At 42.2% G+C, this 25,017-nt stretch overlaps 1 protein-coding gene across 1 annotated transcript in view; it reads right to left on the bottom strand.

Annotated features, from left to right (window-relative positions):
• PCSK6 (proprotein convertase subtilisin/kexin type 6) overlaps positions 1–25,017 on the bottom strand; it is a gene marked incomplete in the record, with an annotated part of 1,289,931 nt that overhangs the window by 343,381 nt on the left and 921,533 nt on the right. The window contains 1 exon segment of the mRNA XM_044078680.1: positions 5,865–6,001. Within this exon segment, the coding sequence (XP_043934615.1) occupies positions 5,865–6,001 (137 nt within the window).

Genomic DNA, 25,017 nt, shown 5'->3' with positions numbered 1-25,017 from the left:
GCTGTGCCTGAAACCTGGTTCACAGCTTCTGACAGCACCCCGGCACTATCGGGTGTTACCTCATATCATGCATTCCGGCACCAGCATCCCGACAACACCAAGAAGGATGGTGGGTGTCCATATTCATCAAGGACACCCTCACCTCATGGTTGGTGGCAACACACGATGCATCGGAGACCATCCAGGTGCCAGTGACCGTAGGCAAGACTGCTCTGCAGTTTGTAGCATGTTACATGCCACCCGCTCAAACTCAGGTACCTCACACAGCTATCCTGCAAACACTGAAGGGGATAAATGTATCTCCAAACACCATCCTACTGGGTGATTCCAACTATCCACATATTGACTGGGATCACTAATCATGCCACAACACTCTAACACAAAGGTTCCAAGAGTTCATACACTGAAATGCCATGGAACAACTGGTCCCAATCCCCTCAAGTGGAGGCAACATACTAGAACACATCATCACGAACATGGGGTCACACTGTTCAACACCAGACGTATACCCATCATTGGTGAGATCAGATCATGGACTACTCTCAGTGGGAGTCCACATCCCACCCACACTCCAGATGGGAAAAGAAACAGTGAAGACCTTCTCAAATGCCGACTTCACATTTCTGAGGACTGGTGTGGTCTCTTTCAAGGCCCCCAGGCCAGCGGACACCATTACCCAAGCCACTGTATCACTTAGAAATGCCTTCTACCAGCACCTCCAGGACTGCATGGATCAGGCAATCCCAAAAAAAATTACTCTTTGTACCACAGGCAAGCATCCAGTCTGGTGAACCCTAGCCATAAACAAGCTGTACAACACAAGGAAGGAGCTACTACGAGATAGAGCGTAATCCGTAGGAGGGAAGACACCCCTGCTCATTGTGAGTAAAACACTGGGTTCCCTCTTACAATCATCCGAGGCATGTTTTGAGAGTAAACCCACTCAGGACTCCAGGGACAATCATGAGGCCTTTTTTACCTATGTTTGAGACCTGGGAGGGAACTCCCAGATATGCTCAGACTTAGTTCGGAATGATGTTGATATCACTGCACCTACAGACATTGGCAACATACTGGCTGACAGGTTCAGTGCATTGAACTCAATGAGTAATTACACCCGCAGTTAGGGCAGCTGTTTAATCTTAGCCTCATCTCAGGATATGTTCCCAAGGAGTGGCATACAGCAATGGTGGACCCACTTCACAAAGGAGGTGCCTCCACCAACCCCGGAAACTACCATCCCATCAGCTTGACAAGCCTGTTCTGCTAAGCTATGGAGAGGATCATAATGGGAATTCTAAATGAAGACATAGGGGACCTGCAGACATTGGATCCAATCCAGTTTGGCTTTGTCAAGGGCAGATCATGCCTTTTAAACTTGGTTGACTTTTCAAAACAGTCACCCAGCCCATTGGCGTGGGCAAGGCAGTCCACACAGCCTACCTTGACCTGGCAAAGGCTTTCGACACAATACCCCACTCAGGTATCATTGAAAACATCACCAGCTTAATTGTGAACCCATACATCACAGCATGGGTTGCAAACTGGCTAAGTGACGGAACACACAGGGTCAAAGTTGCTGGTGCCAGTTCACACTCCAGAGCTGTCACAAGAGGTGTCCCACAGGGCTCAGTCCTGGGCCCACATTTGTTCAGTATCTACTTTTCAGAAGTACAAGCAAACACAGGAGGATTATGGCTGACAAAGTTTGAAGATGACTGCAAACTGGGAAGCATAGTTGGAAACCCATCTGACACAGACATCCTTCAGAAGGGTCTCATAGACACGGATAACTGGTGCCACAGCCATGGCCTTACATTAAACACTAAACAATGCATAGTCATACCCTTCAGGAAGAACAAGGTTACCACTACTTCCCATCTAGGTGGCAATCCTCTAAGCACAACGGAGGTTATCAGGGACCTGGGCACCCAGGTTGACAGTGACCTTTTGTTTGACACTCACATTGCCAGGGTAGTTTGGAAGGCCTTCTACATTGGCCACCTCATCATGCAGTGATTCACATCTAGATCAAGGGAGGTCATTGTTCCCCTGTACTCATCAGACCAATGATTGCATACAATGCCCCATTCAGATTGGATGGGCCCACAAATTCCTCGACAGGAGGTGAAAGGGTCTCAAACATATTTCTTATGCTGCCCGACTGAAGGAATTCCAGCTGTATTCAGTAAACACCGTCTGCTCAGAGGTGACCTGTGCCTGACATACAAGGCTATGTCCAACCCAGAATTATTGAACATGCTTCACCTCAAGACCTCTACATCCATCAGAACTACAAGGGCAGGAGACCTAAACCTCAACACAGATATTAATAGGATGTGCTGGAGGGACAGATTCATCACCCAGAGAGTCCATATGCTGTGGAACAACATCCTGGTACATGTGAGGCTGAGCACCTCACTGGCTTTGTTCAAGTGAGATCTTGACCAATGGATGGGAGATTGCAGGTATACCCCAGGGATAACCTCAGTATCACTGCTTGACAGAGGCACAGCAAAATAATGGGCATATTATCCATCAACTTGCAGGGGTGGCAGAAGCCACAAAACTCTGGGCTAGGCTTATTAATGCCCTAGGGCAGATAGCCTAGTATGAACCTATGAACCTATGGACATAGGCCTGGGGCAGTTCCTGCTATTAGGACAGTGGTCTGCAGCAAGCTATATAGTAGTAGTCAGTTTTAGCCATTGGTTTTGACCATGGCTATTCCATGTTGCTTCTTGTTGTGGTACAAACATGGGTGTGTGGTTATCCATGCTATTTATTGCTAGTCACCCTCATTTTGTATCTTGTTCCATGTTTTTGCACATGTACATCACTGTATGACGTGCAGCTGTTTCCATAGGGTCATATGCGTGGATATGGATGTTAGTTGGGGTCCTCAGGTGTGCATATTGTACATGATATTACATTACTTAACACATGGCATTCATGCCTCAGGTGGTGCTGCAGGGCCACCTCTGTCAGATACACATACTACACTCCCTGCACGTTTGGAAGCAGGTTGTGTCATGTTAGGCATCCCTGTTACTGTATGAGTGAGTCAGAGCGGGTATCAGTCCCAGTGTTCCTACTGACCAAGCGTATGTGCTATGCGTTGCCTCTTTGCCAAGGCCAGGGCATACTGGGCACGCCTCCTTCTGCCTACTGGGACTAGGTCAGGTTGTTCCTCCTCCGAGTCACCCCCTGCCTGTGGTGGCCTTGGCAATGGTGGGGATGTTTGGCCCAGCCCTGTGCTGGTCCTGCTGCAGCTGTTTCCGCAGGATCATATTATGTAGCATAGCACATATCATGATCATTTGGGTACATGTAGTTGGTGTGTACTGCAAAGCTCCACCAGGCGTGTCCAGACACGGAACCGTGACTTGACCAGCCCAAACACACGCTCTATGATATTACGTGTTTGTGCGTGTGCCTCATTATGGCGTTCCTATTCAGGTGTGTGTGCATTTCTGATGGGTGTCATCAGCCACGGCTCAAGTGCATAACCTGCATCCCCCACTAGGTGTCCGTGTGGGAAGTCCCCATTGGCAAATGATTGGTACAGCTGCGTCAGATGCCAGATGTGGGAATCGTGGTAGCTCCCAGGGCAGCCAGCACACACATTCATTATTATGCCCTGGGCATCACACACGACCTGGCAGTTGATGGAGGGGTATCCCTTGCGGTTAATGTAGGCTCTACCCCACTCACCGGCTGGTGCTTTGATGCATATGTGCGTGCAGTCTATTGCACCCAGCACCTCAAGGTATCCCGCTATTTGCTGGAAGAGACGCATATTGCTGGCCACAACCTCACGGTCATTAGGGACATATATATGATCACTGACATGTGGTGACATGGCATCCAGGAACTGGTGCAGTACTCTGGAGGCTGATGCCTGTGATATCCCCATCATATCACCAGTTGGTCTCTGGAAGGTACCTGTTGCTAGTATTCTTAGGCCAACACATACCTTGGTTTCTACTGGGATGGGTTCCCCTCTGTTGGTTCTGTGTGTGAGATGTGGCCTGCACAGCTCAACAATCTGCTGCAGAAGGTCTCTGTCCACTCTGTAGCTCTACTATCTCCAGCTCATGTAACCCATGGTAGGTGACCCTGGGCCTGTATACTCTTCTCCTTCTCCTCACTCTGGGTTGTCTGACAGCGTCTGCATTGTCACCACCCTCAGCAATTCGCCTATGCCTGATTATAATAGCCATGGCAGCCCCTAGCATTTCTGCTCTGAGTTCAGCTTTTTTCAGTTTTCAATTCTGATAGCTTAGTTTCTGGCAGTATCTCTTGTGAGAAACAGCCTGCACTGCTCTTTGTTGTGTTTTAAGTGCTGGGTTGGGCTTCTAGTCTGCCTGTGTAATTGCCTGCTTCTAATTGTTTCCACCAATTAACTCTAGTAATAGCTTCTGTCAGTTTCCATGTATTTTAGTTGTTTCCTGTTTCCTCTCTGTTTCCTGAGGGGGAGCAATGTGTACACCAGCTTAAACACGCTTACAGTCACTTAAACACGCGTACACATCCTTACGGTGTTACACGCACACATCCTTACACGGTGCTAGCTAGGCTGATTCATGCTAAAACGCGCACACTGCCTTACACACGTGCGCCAGCAAACCGTTGTAAACAGTTTGCAACACGCTCCCCATGTTAAACCTGCCTTACACGCTGCAGCGCACAAGATGCGTATATCAAGAAAGTTTGAGTGTAGGGATAGCGTATACCCTCAATTTCTTGACTTTCCTAGTGTTCTGTTGAGACACACCTCCCTCCCTGATGTCTGTCTGTCATCTGTTACCTTACATTGCCCTCCAATCTGGTACATTTCTTTCTATCCATCCCCGTGATGTCACCTACCTCTTACTCTGTTCCTCCTCTTCTCTAAGTCTTACACTACTCAGAAAGTGCTCATTACCTATGTGGCAGTGTGATTCAGTATTGTAACCCTCATTTACATAGGATTGCCTAGTAATGACTAGTTACATGTCTTACACGGAGCTTCCCCCCCTTGACAACCACTACACGGAGGCCATATTGTTTTTGGTCTGCAAGTCCCTCCATTGACATTCAATGTACTACCTAAATCCCACAATTGTGGGCTTATAAGCTCGGTTTTGAGTTTTAGGTAGCGCACCCGTTCTTGTGGTGTGCGCTGCAGTTAAACCCAGAAATCCCGTTAAAAAAAAAAAGTTATATAACTTATTTTTGCAACACTTTTCATGCCAATGGCCACATATTTGGCCATTGGCATGCTTAATGAAACATATGCACCCTTTATTTGGAGCTGACATAGCTCCGTTTTTAATTTGCAGAAATGTACTCAGTTGTCAGCTGAGTACATTTCTGCAACACGTCCGTTACACGGACTGGTTTTAACCGTGGATCGCTCAAATACCTCATTTGCATATCTTGGAGCTGCAAATGAGGTATTGAGCATTTCCACGCCCAGTCCGTGTAAGAGACGTGTTAGCTGTCTCTTACACGGAGATTTGGGCTGTTCCTGAATCAGGAGGCTTACACGGAGGCTTACACTACTCTTGAACTCCGTGTGTAAGCCTTTCTGAATCTGGCCCAGTGTCTACATGGCAAATGAAAAAGTTCTTTCTGCATATAATGAAGGAACTCAAACTGACGGTAAAGATATGATTTAAGAGGATTACACCTCTCAGTCTGCTATCATATTACTTCTCAAAATTTGCAAGCATAGCTGAAAGAGGAGCATTTCTGGTTCGGCTCATTTCCTTGAACTTGAACAAAATTAGTAACACTGGATAATGCTATAAATGTTTATAGCAAATTATGTCATGTTGTATCAGAAAGAATATGCACTAAGGTACCGGGTATCAACTTACCATGTACACGTGGGCGCCGCATTTGTGTTGGTACATCATAGATTTCCAAGGTCCATTCTCCAGCTGGTTGCTCTCCCCAGTAGTGAACACTCATGAATTCCCAGTGCTTAAAACCTTCACCGGAATAATCATATGCTCTAAGAATTATAAAAAAAGGAAAGAAAACAATGAATTTCATTAAAGCGATCTATATTCCAAGAAGGTGCGACATGCACTTTTCAGCAAAAAATTTTTATATCCAATTAAAGACTGAACATGAGTCTCTAGCAATCTTTATGAATTTTTGTTTGGGATAAGATGTGAAGGAACTCATTTTGCAGATATCACCATTTCACCCTTTAGAGGATATCCACTGTAATGACTTTACTTCCTGTAAGTGTTTAGGACTATTATAAGATGTCTATTTCTTGGTTACAGACATTAAAACACTGTCAGAGGAAAGACTGTTCTGACACATGTATTGACATGAATATACGAACATACAAGCCCCACTTTTTAGTCTCAGTCTTCAGAAAAGCACACAACTCTGTCAGGTCCCCACAGACAGCAGCACATCCAGTCTATAAGATTTGGAAATCTGGTGTCACCTCTGATAAATCAAAGCAAGACGATCAAGTTTTTAAACATGTCAGGTCTCGAGAGACAGCAGATCACATAAGCCATAAGATCAGAAAGCCTGAAACCATATGGTCACCACTGCTGCATCAAAACAAGGAAAATAAAGTCATGTCTGTTTCAAGTAAAACTGCTGTAGTGGAAACCTCTGTGGAATGGAGTTGTGTATGGGTACACACTTCCCTCTCTCCTAAATGTAGCTTTACACATTCTAGGGTTTGCAACTGGACTGTACACAGCTTTAAGAGCTTATTGCTTTTTCTGATAAGTTTACAGCTGAGCTACTTCCTTTTTTAAGAGTTTTACTGAATGCACTGTCAGTTCTGATTGCTGCTTAAAAATGTGTTTTATTGCACTCCATTACTATTACTGGAAAAGCACTAGGCTACAGGGAGTACAATACTGGTTTGTTAACTTGGTATGCAGTGCTCTCTAGAACTAAAAGGCCACTTGCTGACCTGCTTTTTGAGGCTAGTCAAGACTCATTCTCTGTGTTCAAAACACAAGAGACTGAGCATTGCCAAGACTCATGGCTACAGCTAATATGACATTTCAGTTCACAGCAATCCCCCAAAACTTCAAGATCTAGACTTGCCAATCCATGCTCAAAAACCTTCCTACATCCCAATCCCCTTAAACAAAACTTAGCAACTCAATCTATTTACTATTGGAACGTCAATCCCCCCAATGGCAAATTCAGCAATGATGAAAAACACAAACCCAAAACACCAGAAATCTCTATTACTAAACTCCCGGACTTGTTCCTGTGTCTAGAGTGGTAGGAAGTTTCAGGATTTGATATTTTTCTCGGTTGGAAGTTTCTGATGTTTTGGGTTTCAGTGTTTTCTATTCATCACTGCTGGAATTTTCATCAAAGGTATCGACATAAAAATAATAAGCCTTTAACTGCAACCCCAATAAGCCAACTCTTATTGCTAAAAGTGTCTGCATATTATGTAGTGAAGTTAAGCCTACTAATTCTGGCCTTTGTTTTGAAACTGAAAGATACTGCCAAGGTAGAAATCAAAACAAAAAAAAAAAACGTGGGTCTCATTATGTACCTCACTGTACAGCAAGCTGGCTCACAAACAGAATCAAGGAAGTTATGGTGCATTGCTCTACATCTTCCAAAAGACCTGTCACTAGTGGTGCACCCCATGGTTCATTCCTTGAAGCACATCTCTTTGGCATTTACCTCTTACAGCTCAAAGCAAGTTAAGGGTTTATGGCTGAAAAGTTTGCAGATTACTGTAAACTTGGTGCCGCCATAAACTCCTCAAACAAGTAGCTTGTGTCAAAACCATGGACTAAAACTAAACATCAAGAAATGTATACTCTCATTCTTTGGTAAGCATGACTTTCCTTGTAACCATCACAATAAAACACCCCTCAAAGTTGATCTCATAATCGGGGATATGGGAACCTATATAGGTTCATAGGTTCATACTAGGCTATCTGCCCAAGGGCATTTATAAGCCTAGCCCAAAGTTTTGTGGCTTTCACCACACCTTAAGTTTGAAAGGTACTGTGCCCATTAGTTTACCATGCCTCTGTCCAGCAGTGACACTGAGGTGATCCCCGGGGTAAACCTGCGATCTCCCATCCATTGGTCAAGATTTCTCTTGAACAGGGCCAGTGAGGTGCTCTGCCTCACATGTACCGGGATTTTGTTCCACAGCATAGGGAGTCTCTGGGTGATGAATCTGTCCCTCCAGCACGTCCTATTTATAACTGTGTTAAGGTTTAAGTCTCTTCCTCTTGTATTTCTTGTGGATTTAGATTTTTTGAGGTGGAGCATGTCCATCAATTCCGGGTTTGACATGGCCTTGTATGTTAGGCACAGGTCACCTCTGAGCAGATGGTATGTGACTGAATAGAGCTGGAGTTCCTTCAGTCGGGCAGCATAAGACATTTTTGAGACCCTTTATCCTTTTGGTGAGGAACTTTTGGGGCCTTTCCAATTGCTGCAGGTGTCGGGTAAGATACATTCCGAATGGGGCATTGTACTCAATCATTGGTCTGATGAGTGATGAGTACAGGGGAACAATGACCTTCCTTGATCTAGATGTGAATCCCTTCATGATCAGGTGGGCAATGTAGAAGGTTTTCCTAACTACCTTGGCAATGTGGGTGTCAAATGAAAGGTTACAGTCAACCTGGGTCCCCAGATCCCTGATAACCTCTTCTGTGCTTAGTGGATTGCCACCTATATGGTAGCTAGGGGTAACCTTGTTTTTCCCGAAGGGTATGACTATGCATTTTTTGGCGTTTAACTTTAGGCCATGGCTCTGGCACCAGTTATCCGTTTCTATGAGACCCTTCTGGAGGATATCTATGTCTGATGTGTTTTCAACTATGGCACCCAGTTTGCAGTCATCTGCAAACTTAGTCAGCCATAATCCTCCTGTGTTTGCCTGTACTTCTGAAAAGTAGATGCCGAACAAGAGGGGGCCTAGGACTGAGCCTTGTGCGACACCACTTGTGACCGGCTTGGAGTCTAACATGGCGCCAGCCACTCTGACCCTGTGGGTTCGGTCACTTAGCCAGTTTGCAACCCATCTTGTGACGTATGGGTTTACATTTAAGTTGGTGAGTTTTTCTATGATACCCGAGTGGGGTATTGTGTCAAATGCTTTTGCAAAGGTCAAGTTAGGCTGTGTGGACTGCCTTGCCCTCATCAATGGCCTTGGTGACTGTTTCAAAAAAATCAACCAAGTTTAAAAGGCATGATCTGCCCTTGACAAAGCCAAACTGGGTTGGATCCAATGTCTGTAAGTCCCCTATGTCTTTATTTACGAGTTCCATTATGATCCTCTCCATAGCTTTGCAGACTAGGCTTGTCAAGCTGATGACCAGGGTCAGTGGAGGCACCGCCTTTGTGAAGTGGGACCACAGTTGCCGCACGCCACTCCTTCGTATCCTGAGGTGAGGCTAAGATTAAACAGCTGCCCTAACAGCGGGTTTAATTCCTCATTGAGTTCGTGGAGCACACAACCGGGGACACCATCTGGTCCCATAGATGCTGTGTTTTTCGCCTTGGAGGGTGCAGTTTTCACCTGAGCATTTGTGATGTATGGGAGGCTACAATCCGCTGGGATAGATGTCTCTCCTTTTGGGGGGGAGGGGGGGGGGATTTGCATTGAACCTGTCAGCCAGTAATGTTGGCAATGTCTGTTGGTTCAGTGATTTTTACATCATTTTGAACTAATTCTGAGCATATCTGGGAGTTTCCTCCCAGGTTTCTAACATAGCTAAAAAAGGCCTTATGATTGTCTTTTGAGTCCTTAGTGACTTTTCTTTCAAAATTTGCCTTGGATGATTTTATGAGCGATCGTAGTTTTTTACTTATAGTGATCAAGGGTGTCTTACCTTTTAAGGATTTTGCTCTATCGTGTAGTATCTTTCTCCTTTTATTGTAGAGTTTAATGGCTGGGTTCCACCAGACTGGGCGCTTGCCTTTGGTGTAAAGAGTCTTTGTTTTGTTTGGGATTGCCTGATCCATGCAGTCCTGGAGGTGCTGATAGTAGGCATTTGTAAGTGATTCAGCTGTTTGGGTAATGGTTTCTGCTGGCTCGGGGGCCTTGAAGGAAACCACACCAGTCTTAAGAAGTGTGAAGTTGGCTTTTGAGAAGTTCTTCACTGTGGTCTTTTTTATCTGGGGTGAGATGTGGACTTCCAGTGAGATTAGTTTATGATCTGATCTCACCAATGAGGGGTACACCTCTGGTGCTGAACATTGTGTCCCCATGTTCGTGATGATGAGATCTAGTATGTTTTCACCTCTTGTGGGGATGGTGACTAGTATATTAACAGTGAACTGTCCTTTGATCTCTATGTACACACTATAGTAAGGATTTCTTTTCACTTCACAGCTTATATCTAAATGCATAGCATTTTAGATCCAGCATTCCACTGTACTCGACTCTCATCAGGCCGGTCATTGAATATAATGCCTCATTCAGAATGCACCTGTCTAAACACTTGTTATAACTGGAGTGACCATAATACTTTCTTACTAAATATGTACATATATCATGGATCTGAACCATAAAATCTATGCAGACTGTCCGAAAGCCTTGCCCAATCCCTTAGTATCATACAGAATACGAAGAGGCTACCTCTGTCTCAGCAGCCCCTATTCTGGCATACTGCACATTTGCAAGCACACTGGCAGCATAAACACCCATTCAAGGGATCTCAAACTCTTTTGCAACATAAAACAAGTTGGAATGACATGTATATATCATAGTGAATACCTGTTCTACAGAAATGTCTTCCACTCCACAAAAAGAGAAGAGTGCCTCTCTTACGTTATTCAAATGTAATTTGGATGAATGGATGGGAAACTACAAATTCATCCCTGGATTAGTACCCATATCTCCATATCCTTTATGGTTAGGGGCAATAAGTAAATGTCCCAGCAAATTATTGCTCTACCTGCCTCTGGGTTATTCTTATGCAAAATGTAAGGCCTAAAAACTGCCATGGGAATGTAAGGCTAGACTTCTTAAAATCCTCACTGATCAATAGCCTAGTATGTATGTATGAACCTATAAACCTATTAGGTAAATGTATTGCTGGAATGAATTAGCTAGTGTACTCACAAAGCAAGTACTGGAGTAACATGATTTAGTTACTAGATTCATCTCCATTTTATGCCTGTTCACACTCTACATTACCATCCATCTATCCTATCTACCTATCCCCAATTTAACTTTTCTCAACTTTCTCCTACAATCTACACACATTTAATGTCCTGTTTTTCTTTCTCCAACCAGTCCTTGCTCAGAGTGTTTTCCCCCTCTAATCTCATCCCTCTCACGTACAAAAACATTTTTACATTCCAACTGCTTTTTTCTCCAAATGTGCGTGCAGTTTGCATGGTCTATTTTAGCATCTGTATCTTATTTAATATGTAGGTTTCAAACGCAAGTTCTAGGCTAGCTGCCTTTGTGAGCCATTTTAGGCCTAGTCAATTTCTCTCTTTTTTTTTTTTTTTTGCTTGAAATAACCTATCCGATTTGACTATAGATTAGTCTTACCCATCCCATGGTCGATATATGCTACTCCTAATGAGAATAACTGGGATCAAACAGTTGATAAACAATGATACCCTTATTGATTATAGCAAGAAATATATAAAAGATCATTCATAGGCTGCTGCAATATGTCATTTTTGTGATGTACTGTCAAAAATACAGTCAGTATATTAGCAAAACACCACCATCTTTGGTGAAACAGAAATGTGCTGGGAACTAGACTGCTAATTACACTTGCAATTTTCCTCTGATTTCAGAAATCGTTTATTTTGGAAAAAATCCCCACACCCTTAGTAGTCTTGGGCTTCCAGCAGCTTCTGGATAATTGCTTCTGCAAGCTAAAAAATAAGCAATGTAAGGACTGCTTGAACAATTTTATGTTATCTAGGCAGAGGGAAACTACATTTTTATAAGTTCATAGGCCATTTTAAGCTTAGTCAGCTTCACTTTTTGTGCTCGAATTAACCTATCCCATTTGGTTATAGGTTGGCCTTACCCATCCCCATGGTCAATATTACCCATAATGAGAATAACTGGGATCATACCATAGATACTCTGGGGGGGGCATGCTGGGATAAAGCATTTAGGAGCTGCCTCTGTCCACAAGTAGCATAAAAGGCAGTCCTGGGGCAAGTTTTCCGCTTCTCTTTCATAGATTCAAGTTACACTCAAGTATGGACAGGGATGACCTTTATGTGGATGAAGAATCTATTCTACAGCAGTGGCATCCTCTGCAAGATATACTTGTCCCTCCAAAATGTTCTGCTAATGTTGTAGAAAAGACCAACTATTTCTGATGTCAACTGACTTGCTGATGTGCAGTAAACTCCATCTGTGCTGGGTTGGAAGATGCCTTGTATGTTAGACACACGTCACCTCTTAGCAGTCTGTAGGATATATAGTATAGTGACAGAGCTTTGAGTCGGTCCAGGTAGGTATTATGACATGTTGTTTAGGCTTTGTGTCCTTTTAGTAAGGGAGTTCCAGTTGTATGCATCAGAGAGACATGGCAAAGGGTGCACTATATTCAATGATTGACCTAATAAGATCGGAGTAAAGGGGGACAATTACATCCATAGATCTAGATACAATCCCTTTGTTTATAAGCTGTGCAATGCAGTAGGACTTTCTTACAATGGACACATGTTGCTTAAAGTTACGTCACTGTCCACATAAGTTCCAAAATCCCAAACTGTGTCAGCTCTTAGGGGCATATTGTTAATATGGTAGTTCCCTAGCATAGATGACTTCCCAAAGGATACAATAATATTTTGTCATTTAGCTTCAGTCCATGATTCTGGCACCAGTTATTTATTTGAGGCAATCTTTTCTGTAGGATGGCCAAGTCATCTGAGGATTCAATGACTGCTCTAGTTTGCAGTCTTCTCAGCCAGAGCACATTGGAATTAGCTTTTGTTTCAGAAAAGCAGATGCCAAACAGGAAGTCCCAGCACATATCCCTGAGGGACTCCACTTATGAGGTATGCAGTGTGTACCTTTTTTGCCTTCATCCATTGCTTTAATGACCTTTTCAAAAAAATCCACCAGGTTGAGTAAACATGGCTTGCCTTTGAAGAATCCAAACTGGGACAAGTCCTATGTTTGGAGGGTCTCTATATACTGAGTTAGTATTTCCATGGCTTTGCATATGAGGCTGGACAGACTTAATGGTCTGGAATTGTCTGTGGAAGGTTCTCTCTTATGCAGCGGAATGACTGTTTTCCATTCACTTGGTACAAAACCTGTAAGGAGGCTGTGATTGAACAGTGTTATTAGGGTTGCAGCTCAATCATGCTTCATTCTATTTAAGATGCATCCAGGGATATTGTCAGGACCCATCAATGCAGTAATTTTAGCTTTTGATAGTACTTTAAGGACATGTGTGATAGCTGGTGGTGAGACAATTTCAGTTATATTGTGAGCTACAGATGGAGAGGAGTAAAGTTAGAGCTAAATTTATTGACCAGTAGGTTTCACTACGTCTTCAGCCTGTGTGTAGGTATCATTCACAATTAGCTCAATGCATTATAAACATAACCAAAAAATGCCTTGTGGTTGCCTTTGGTTTGGGGAATTATTTTAGCCTCAAACTTTGTTTTCGTGTGTTTTATTAAGTTTCTGATTTCTTTACTTCAGTGACAAGGGCACTAATATTCTGGGAATTACTCTAAATTATATATTTTTTACTGGGGTAGTGCACTAAATCTCAGTGGACCATTTGCATGCACAGCCTAGGTGAATAGGATCACCTAAGAAATTAACAAAACATTTGTACATAAAAGGATATGCTAAAACAAAATACATATGCACATATATACAAATGCAAGAATATGCTACAACATTTAGTTCAAGAAGCAGTTAACATCATAACATGGATGGAAAAATGGAGTTATACTTAGCAGAGCTTTACAGATAAGATGTGACCATAATGACCGAGACGGGTTATGCTACATGGATAGCAGTATATTTTACATTAAAGAGTTATGAAGACATTAGAAGAGGCAAGTGGATATTTACAAAAAGGTATATCATTGGAAGAAGATAGAGAAAAGATGTGAGAGTCATGCAGAGGGAAGAGGAGTAGAAAGGAGACACGAGAGAGAGGAGCCAAATAGGCTGAATTAGAGGCAGTACGGAAAGGGGATAACAAGATGAGATAAGGAAGGAGGAAACAGGGATAAAGGGAGCGCATGAGAGTACTACAGGGTTCATGTAGTGTGACCTGAGTGAGTGCAGCTGCACTTTGCTTGGGTGAAAAGGTGTTCTTTGAGCTCTTGAAGTCAGTGTACTTTTGGACATCTTGGTTTGTTTGTAAAAATCAGACTGTCAGCACACACTCTTCAGCTCTCATGCAAACCTCACCTAGCAACTTTAGCCAGAGGTCTGGAGTACATCTGCAGATATCCAAGGCATCCACTGAAAAATACCCTGAAACACAAGTATATTTTAAGCCAGCAATACAGATGGTTAACTGTATTTAATTGAATTACTACATTTTTGCTGTTTGCGACTAAGTCCAGCTAGCCCACTTGCTTCCCATGTACCACATTCGGAAAAATCCTGCCAAAATGGATGGGCAGTTTCCCATAATTTCTCCTGGCAGTTTGATTGATATGGGCATCTTGGGGCAATGTAGCAATTGGTTCATGTATACTGACAACCATGCACTCCTACACCCTACGTGAGAGATGCAAATGCAGTGTGGAACTGGATTCAATTCTCTCATGTAAAATCAAACTAGACACCAAGTTTTCAACACACACTTCACCTCTTATGCAAATCTCCTCTCTCACACAAAATAAGTTAATGATAAATAAACCCACATACATGGAGGTATTCACTAAAAACCACCAAATGAACAGAGACCTACCAAATGCACAACCACCACACTCACCACTAAGCAAAAGATACCACTACACATATCAAAACACACACCCCTGTCTCAACAAATAAACCCCCCCAAGGTAAAACACATCAAATGCCTTGGTCGTAGGCTACTCCATAGTGAGACGCACAGAAGTCCTCCTCACCAGACTGGACAAGGTGAATGTCACGGTCAGCTGCCTATCAGGTGCCAGGATCTGACAAATCATGCATACACTCAAGTCATTCAACAAGTATCGTTATGATTCTGTCATGGTCCATGTTGGAGTGAAGGACTTGAGATGAACCTGTCTGGACTATAAGGAAACTGACATCACAGAACACTCTGATTATGTGTCCCAGTTAGGTATGTCCCTAGTCCAAAGCAGTATCCTAACTCTCACCCAGGATGATGCCACAATATAAACAAAAAATGATGGACTTCAACAACTGGTTCCACTTCTGGTGTCAATCCATGGGGATCAAGTATCTGTTAGCAATGGAGGATATGGTAAATAGACCTCACTGCTTTGCTAGAGATGGTCTGCACCTGTCCTCACTAGACTTTCGGATACTGGCAAAGACCCTTGTCTCCCCCCATAATTCCTTTTTAGGCAATGTCAAAACAACAAATTTTCCAATGTAACAAAATCTAATTGAGATAAACTCAAGGTCATGCTGCTTAATGCTACAAATCTGAACACAAAACTGCACTCTCTGGAAGCACTCCTCACCTTGGAAGATACTGATGTTTGTGCAGTTACAGAGATATGGTTCAAGGCCACTGAGAGCACCCCCAGATGTGCAAGGCTACAATGCCTTCCACACATTCAGACCTCAAAAAGAACATTAAGGAACCAAATGTGGAGGTGTACCCATCATCATTAAAACCAGATGCACTGAGACTGGTCAAACATCATGACTCTTGCACTACTCCATGTCAAGTTAACTATTGGGAAAGTACAATAGCAAATCATTGCTATCTGTGGATCCTCCAGCATGAACCAGGATAAGCACCCTGCCTACCTGGATGTACTGGAATCCCTCACCATACAACCCAACACCTTAGTCATGGGAGATTTCAACTATTCCTCCATAGACTGAGGACATACATGAGCAAAAACACTCGCCCAGAGGTTCCTGGACAGGTAGTCTGCACCTCCACTAGGGGCTCTAATGTTCTGGACATAGTATTCACCATTCACCAATGGGGGGTTGTCACTGTAGTTCTGCATGTGTGATGTCATTCCTGGTTAGGTTAAACCATGAATCAGTCTCGTGTGAAGTAACTACTGAAATTACACCTTCACAGGAACAAAAACGATTAAAACTTTAACAAAGCTAACTACAGCCTACTAAGTAATGATATAAAGAGCTTCATACCACCCACAAGTGCAGATATCAATGATTACTATGCAGAAATGTACGCAAATGTCATGTACAGACACTTAACTGAATAAATTCTGCTGTACCTGACCGGATCAAAACCAGGTCTTCCCTTAAAAACAAGCCACAGTGGTGGACTTCAACAGATTATATAAGAAGAAACTTTTATCCAAAAGTAAGAAGGATATCACTCTGTAGAGGAAGAGTCCCCTCCTAAGCCTAAACAAGAAAATCAGAAATCTTGTAGTGTCTTCTAATGAAAATTACAAAAATAAAATTGCATCCCTAGCCAAGGATAATCATAAGGCATTTTTAACTACATCTGAAGACTAAAAGGGAATGCCCAGCTATGTGCCGAACTGGTTGTAGACAGGATCTCTCGTACTACACCAGAAGGTATCATCGACCTGCTAGCTGACAGATTCAGCACAAATTTCACCCCCTATCCCCACCTACCATATCCCAAAGCATACCTGACACCAGCCCCTCTGCCTAGTATCTCCAGAGAACAGGTCATCTCAGAGCTCGCCAAGGCCAAACATACAGCCTCAGTGGGACCAGATAATATTTCAGGTTGTTTACTAAACAATGTAAAATAAGACCTAGCAGACCCACTTGGTATCATCTTTAATCACAGCTTGAGAACGGGCTACGTTCCTGCAGAATGGAGAACAGCAACAGTAATCTCCTACACAAAGGGGAGCCATAAACTGACCCTGGGAACTACAGACCCATAAGTTTAACCAGGAACAAACCAAATACATGCAAGGTAGAACAAGTGCACGGATCAAACCATGAGCATCAGAGTACAACAAAAATGAACCAGCACAAGGGAGAAGAGTGCCTAAATCTAATTTATTGTGGCAATATCTGAAAACTTCATACTGCAAACCGGTTTCAGCTGAGAGACCAGCCTTCCTCAGTGCATATATATACCTTTAATATTTCTGGATATACAAGGATATACCAGGATGTTCTATCCATACTACTTTTGTTGCACTGAGGAAGGCGGGTCTCTCAGCTGAAACCAGTTTGCAGTATGAAGTTTTCAGATATTGCCACAATAAATTAGATTTAGGCACTCTTCTCCCTTGTGCTGGTTCATTTTTTTTGTACCATAAGTCTAACCAGGCTCATTTGCAAGCCCATGAAAAGAATTATCATGGACTTTATCAATAAGGACATAGGCAACCCCCAAATGCTGGACCCAACACAGTCTGACTTTAAGGGTAGATCATGCTTATTAAACCTGGTAGACTTCTTTGAGAAGGTCACTAAAGCCATGGACAAAGGTAAGAGAGTGCACACAGCCTATTTCAACCTTGCCAAAGCTTTTGACAATTCCCCGAACTTGGTGAGCCAAAGGCCATCTGCTTTGGCCTGGACTTCTGAGAAATAGATGCCAAACAGTAAGCCACCCAGCACAGACCCCCTGTGATGCTCCACTGGTGACAGTCTACTGATGGAGGTGGAATCACCAATTTTGACAGTTTGTGTTCTGTCAGTGAGCCAACTGGCAACCCATCTAGTAGCATAAGGGTTATTCCTTATCTGGGAGAGTTTCTCGATGATGTCAGCTTCAATATGATTGGCCCAGAATAAGGAAGTGTTCATTTGAGTGACAGCTATTATGGGAAATGCTCCATAGCTACTATGAGGAAGTGATGTAAACTGAAAGAGCGGTCCTTTGAGGGACAACTACTGCATGAGAAAGTGATGCAATGGTTTTCAAAAGACCGTGATTGGTCTATCCAAGTTTTCAGACATTCAGTTTTAGGCCCAGTAAACAGGATTTGAAGGCTAAGGCTGAAAGTGCTTGTCCAGCTTGCCTATTTTATTGGAGTAGTTGCATTAAAGTTTTTATGTGAAATCTGTGCTTTGTTCATGGTGGTATGTTCAGCTGTCAGTCTATATAGTTGGGTAGTTTTAATCCCCTAGGATAACAGCACTGGGTTTAATACTGAGTGAGTCTAGTTTCTGTAGATAGGTATTATGGCTTTCTTGTGCCATAGAGGGAGTATTAGAGCTAGCTAATATATGGTACTGGACTTTTCTGATTGTTATTTGGACAGGAAGAAACTAGTGCACCATTCTGTTTTATCAGCCATGATGACAGCCTCTTCTGGATGTAGATTGAGGCACCTTCACCTTTGCCCCCCTCCTGCACAGTAACAGGTATAAACATGTGGAAGGTGTTGTAGCCCTGCACAGCTGTAGTGCTATCCATTATTTTAAACAATGTGTCAGTTACTACACAGATGCCCATGTCCTCCAGGGTGAGAAGGACTTTTGGGAGTGGAGTTTCCTGTTAAGGCTCCTAGCATTTATCAGTAAAACCTTCATATTTTCCTTTGCTTGTTTCATTATGTCGGCAGGTTTATTAGGTTCGCATTACCTAAAACAGGCACTACTGAGATGGACAATATCTGTCAGTAATTAAAAGCATAGAGGGGACAGACGCAGGCCAGGCCTGGCAAGGCAGCATGGTCTTTTGATGATGTCTTGCAGACTGGCAAATATTGGAACCCTATAAATGACTAGACAAATTATTGAAACCAATTAGCCTTGGCTCATATTGTGGGACCAGCCTCGGAGAAGGTAGAATGTTGCCTATTGCTAGGTTCATGCCTGCCTTGGACACAGTCTCAACTCCATCGGATCTGCATATATTCCAGGGAGCTACACCTCAATTCACTGACACTGGCATACACTATGACAGAGTCATACTGGTACTTGTTGTTCAAAGACCTGAATGCATGCTTGATCAGATAGATTCTGGCACTAGACAAACATTTAACCATCACTGTATCCTTGCTCAGCCTGTTAAGAGGGGCATCTGTAGGTCTTGCAATAGATTCACCAATAACAAAAATGTTTGGTTGGGTTGATGCCTGCCCTACAGGCTCAACACCTGTGACTCTGGGAATCTTTGTACTATGTGAAGAGGGAGGCTTAACCTAATGAGCTTTACACTAGCACAGTCCCTGTTGATTGTGGGGCAGGGGAGGGCATCATATTTTAATCAACCAAACTACAAACTTAAGCTTTCCCCTTGTTTGCTCACTACTATCTTTAAGTAACTACCACTACAAGAACTCCTTTTGAAGGTAATCTACCATGCCTGCATAGCATTTAGTACAGATGTGCAATTGATAATATGATAGTAGTCTGTGCCCCCCAAAACAGCAAAGTTAGTTTAAAGAACATTTCAGAAAAAAATCACATTCATTTATTGATGCTAAAACTCCAGCACAACAAACTTACCAGAAGGATGGTATTAGCCTCAAGACCTGTTCCCCTCAAAATAGTTTTTTTTTTATTTTTTTTGCTGTAAGCTGATTCCAGGGTCAGCTGCTTCACTCAGCCTTTCTACCCTGCAAACAATTATCTCTAAATTTGCACTTAGCCATATGTCCACTACATTTTCCTAACCAATACTGTTGGCCAAATATCAATGTCTAAAGCCTACCATAGCTCACACCTCTCATCTCTGCAAGCTACCCTGTAGAACACACTCATTCAATTCTACTCACAGCAGACAAACACTGCTCCATCTTTCCTCCCTGTCTATACTCCCACCTACTATAACAACCTGTATCAGCCAGTCTACACTTAACATCCATCTCTCTCTTACATAATCTGAAATTATATCTGGTTTCTCCTTTTCCTCTTCTCACTTCTCCTTAGAGATTTAAATTCCATCACATCTTATGATTCCACATGCATGCTTCAGCCTGAAACCCTATCCCAGATAATCACACCCACTCAATCACTACAGCCAAACCAGTGGAACACTATTTTACTTAAAATGAAGCCAAGTTATACTATATCAAAATTTGTATAAACTATTCCTTTTCCTAGAAGGATAAAAAACGTTAATCAGAAATACAAATACCATACCAGTCTCCTTACAACCATGCTGTGACGTGCATCCAAACCCTGGCTCCTAACAGCTCCCCATACAAACAATATCAATAATAAAATGGGTATGAGGCTAGTCATCTTAAATATCCACATAATACTAAATAAAATATCAGAATTCCATGTTTGGATTTATAAAATTTTTGTAGCTATTCTCACAGTTACAGAAACATGGCTAAAACTTGAAAGAAATGAAAAAATACTACAAGGATATAATATCCTCTGCACTAACAGAATGAACAGAAAGGGGTGGTTGTGTAGCCATCATTTATTCTAAACCACTACCTTATTCCTCACAAACTCTTCTCTTTAAGACGGTAGAAGTCTTGGTCAGTCTTCTAAAAAGAAATCAATATACATCATACCACTCTACATTACTCCAAATAGCTCATGCACTATAGATATGTTATCATGGATAGCAATAAGTGTAAATAAGCCCTTCCTACAGTGACTTCAGCTATGTCTGGAACACCATGAAGTATGATTTGGACTTCTACTCTCAGTCTTTAGAGCATCACCCAACTAGTGTCAACCCCAACTAGATATAATAAACCCTATGAAAAACTGCTATACTAGACTGGATACCAACTAATGCTCCAGACAAAATTAACCCAGTCGGTTCATTGGCCAATTGACTAAGTGATCACCTTACATTCACCAACTGACAGTGTAATAAAGCTTCAACTTCTTCATAACATCAAGCAAACTAAATGGCATGCACCAAAAATCTTCCATTTGAACAAGTGACTGAAACATAAAACTATAATTTCTTAGGAGTCTAACACCCATGCCTCCATCAGGAGGAAAAGGGGCAAGGCCAACCTAGTCTGATAGCCGAATCATGAAACACAGCGACAGAACCTGGAAACAGCAGCACTGACCACACCTCTCCTACTATTATACAGAAAATTACATAGCAAAAAAAACTAGTCCAGATAGATAAAAAAAATCTCTATTCTACCAGAAACTCAAAGTCAGAATTACTAAAATGTTTTGGTCTTCAAAGAAAAAAAAACACCATATCTAGTCCCTCACCAAACACTGATGAAAAAATATCATTCACATTTAACTCCCATTTCATTAATGCAATGATATTACAGAAGAACGCCACCCCCTCAGTTATAAGCCTTACATTTCCCATACATCTAACAATTCTCTCTTGCTTTTTCCCTACACTCAGTCTCCATTAAATAAATCCAAAAACATCTTAAATTAAACCTACTAGACTCCTAGAAGTTGCAATCTTTCAGCCAAATACCTAGCACTTCAAGTCAAAGCTATTCCCTATCTTATCCCCATCCTCATCAATAAAGCCATCTCTGAATGTCACATCCCTACCATATGGAAAATCATACATCATATCCTACTTTAAAGGGGGTAAATCCACAAATCCATCTAACTTTCAACCTATAACCACAGTCACCATGCTGTCAAAAATCACTTACAGATGTATACATTAACAACTACTACAAAACCTCTTAAACAACTTGCAACCATATGCACAACATGGTTTGGTCCAAATCACAGTAAAACCAGAGCACTCCTGCCCTTTCTAGATCCAATCAATTTAGAAACCAAAAGAAACTGGTAACTCTTCTATTCCTTGAGCTTTCTGCAGTAGTTTGGAGCATATCATAACCAATCCTGATAATTACCCTCACTCACTCATATCTCTCTCTCCACCGTAAATTAGTTTACCAGCTACTTATCCAATAGATCTTGAAGAGTCAAATGGAACTCTACACTCTCATCATAACTGCTTATGTCAACTAGAGAACCACAAGGTTCCATCCTTGGCCCCTACTGTGCAATTTTTTTTATCAGTCTACATTCAGCATCTGGCAAGGCCATACTAATACCTGACAGAGATGGCACCACTCATCTGCACTGCCACCACCCTTCCTGAGCTACAAGACATTAAAGTCTTTCTCATCCATAGAGATGAGACTCAACCAATCTCACTTGTTACTCAATACCAAAATACTTAAAACAATATTGTTCAGCTCTCTGGGATTTACTGAATAAATGTAGCATTTAATCCTCAAATAACTTGCTCTAAACTGTCCCCAAAACAAGCTCCTAGAAGTTATCATCAAAACTCAAATATGATATTCACATACAAAAATTAATTAAATAAATCCATCTCTAACATGTTCTCCTGTACAAAACAGCCCACTGTCTGACAGCACACACACCCCCTTCAAAAAAAAATACACAGCAGCAACCTACTTTCTACTAAATCTATACTCTGCCTCTCAAATCCTTACAAACATCCAAACCACTCAACCAGTAAAAGCAATGGTACAGCAAAAGTCAAAATTGCTGTCAATCTACCTGTAGCGCACCCGCAGGTGTAGCTGAAGAAGATATGGGTTCCTTCCTACCTAACTCTGGTGACACCCCTATAGGCCCAACACACCAAGGTGGCAAGAATGACAGATTTTATTCTAGGTGACACCTCTAGTTTAAAAGGTAACAGCACAACTACAAACAAATTCTTTCAACAGTGCACCAGTAAGCAATAAGGCAAGGTGAGATATGCAAGCAATGAAAACAGTCACCTTCTTCCCCAGAACTCAACAGAAAAAAAGGTCTTGGCATTCAAACATGCATGAAGAGGGCAATATCAATGAGCAGTAAAGCTTTATAATGCAGCAATACAAACACAGGAAAAAATCCAATGTCATTAAGCAATAAGAGTGTCATAATACAACAATACAGATATGAGAAAAATGCAATGTCATTGAGCAATGAGGATTTATAATGTAACAATACAAATATGAGAAAATGCAATGTCATTGAGCAGTACTAACACCCTCAACTCCCTTGATCAATTCTAAACAGACCAACTATGAAACACTCTATTATACCCTGTTCACTGGCCAGTGACTACTTACAGTCTTGCTGCTGGCATGATGGGGCCCAAGTTGGAGCTCGTATGGATCTCAGTTATTTGTAATCCACAAAGCATTTTTTTTGGGGGAGGGGATCCACAATCTTATAAAAATATAAAATGACGGCCAGAGCCTCTCACCACTCTGTCGAGAATATCCTAGTGACTGGGCACAGTGGTTCCTCTGATGAGAAAAGTAGAAAAATCACCTGCCAGAACTCTGGTAATCATCTATGGCTTATCTGTACTATGCCCAAAGGAACTCCTTTTTCTTGCTGAATCATATGCAGGCATGGGACTACTGGTTTCAGACTTCTCTCCTGATTCCACAAAATACCATCATCCAGGATTTCAGCAACAGACAGACACAATCTTCTACTTCATTTCCCTGTCCCAAAGCACTAGAAAAGAAAACTCAAGTCATGCTGCAAGCCCCTTTTTTTTTCTTCAGCTACCAGTTTCAGTCTTCTCTCCTTAGGCTAGTATCTCAGTGTCCTCTTTCACTTTTGAAATTGCCTTTTATATTCCTTGTGGTGTAATGAAGAACTACAGTCTATTACTTCTACAATGAAATACAGTGGGAGCTACATACCCAATAACACGCATTACTGCAGTGTCCTAAAAACCTCAAATTGGTTGGAAGTTCCTACACATCTTTTCCTCACAACTAAGAGTTGTACATAACATTCTCCTTTAACCTGAGACATGCACAGCAATAATTTTAATTACAGAATACCAATCCCATTAGTCTTCTGTCTTCTAAAGATAAATATTGTGCCTCCTCACAAAAATCTTTCAAAGCCATGGAAATGGCATATATTCCAAATCCATTGCCAAAGCATCGAATTCCTTACCCTTACCCATTCAACTCAAAGTACTAAGCTCTTCAAAGCCCATATCAACATATCAAATCTCATCTACCAGACTCTAGGTTATGTGTCTGCACACTTTCTCCTGGGTAGGAGTTATTTACTCTCATGAACATCTATTAATATCCTTACTGCTAACATTGCTAGTTTCCTTAACCATTTCCTGCTCTTTCCAGAATACTTGTGTGATAATAATCCAATTCTTCTTCATACTCTCAGCAATAGCTTATATGCTCTCTGTTGCACCAAGTACCTTGTGAAAATATTTCCTTTGAACTCCCTTTTGGTCTTCTTACATTCCTATTTCTATATAGGTTGATAGGTGTTTACGAGGCTAACAACCACAAGGGCCTTTTTAAGCCTGGTCATACATCCCAAATCTCTGTCAAGTTCTGATACCCTTGATAAGTGTAAGCATGGGTCTGGGAGATGAACCATGTACAGGTTACCTGTTTGCATTATAGACATAGGTGCCAAACCAGGGATGAATTTTTGGTTTCCCATCCAATTGTCCAAGTTGCACTTGAATTGGGTTAGAGAGGAACTATGCTTCACATGGATGGTGAGCCTGTTCCATAGATAGGGTAGTCTCTGGGATACATGCCTCTCTCTCCAGCAGGTCCACTTCATATCACAGGCAAGGTTTAAGTCTTCAGAATGGGTAATTCTACTACTGTTTGTTTTGTGGATATGGAGAAGGTCCAACAGAGTGGGGGCTGACAATGCCCTGTATTACCAGGTATAGATCTCCCCTCAAATGTCTGTAAGGGCCACAATACAGGGATAGGGCCTTGAGGTGGTCTGCATAGGACATGTTACTTACGCCCTGTATTCTTTTAGTGAGGAATTTCTGTGGATGTTCCAGTTGTTGAATATGCTTGGTTAGGTACATATCAAAGGGTGCACTGTACTCAGTGATAGGTCTGATGAATGCTGAATACAGTGGAACAATGACTTCCTTGGATGTAGATGCCATACCTTAGTTTATAAGTTGTGCAACACAGAATGATTTCCTCACCACTGTAGGTGTGTGATGATCAAGGGCTAGATTACTATCTGTGTGTGTC

The sequence above is a fragment of the Protopterus annectens genome, chromosome 7.part1 (genome assembly GCF_019279795.1).
Source record: "Protopterus annectens isolate FY-2018-M chromosome 7.part1, PAN1.0, whole genome shotgun sequence".
NCBI lineage: Eukaryota > Metazoa > Chordata > Ceratodontiformes > Protopteridae > Protopterus > Protopterus annectens.
This window is presented reverse-complemented; position numbering and strand designations above follow the sequence as displayed.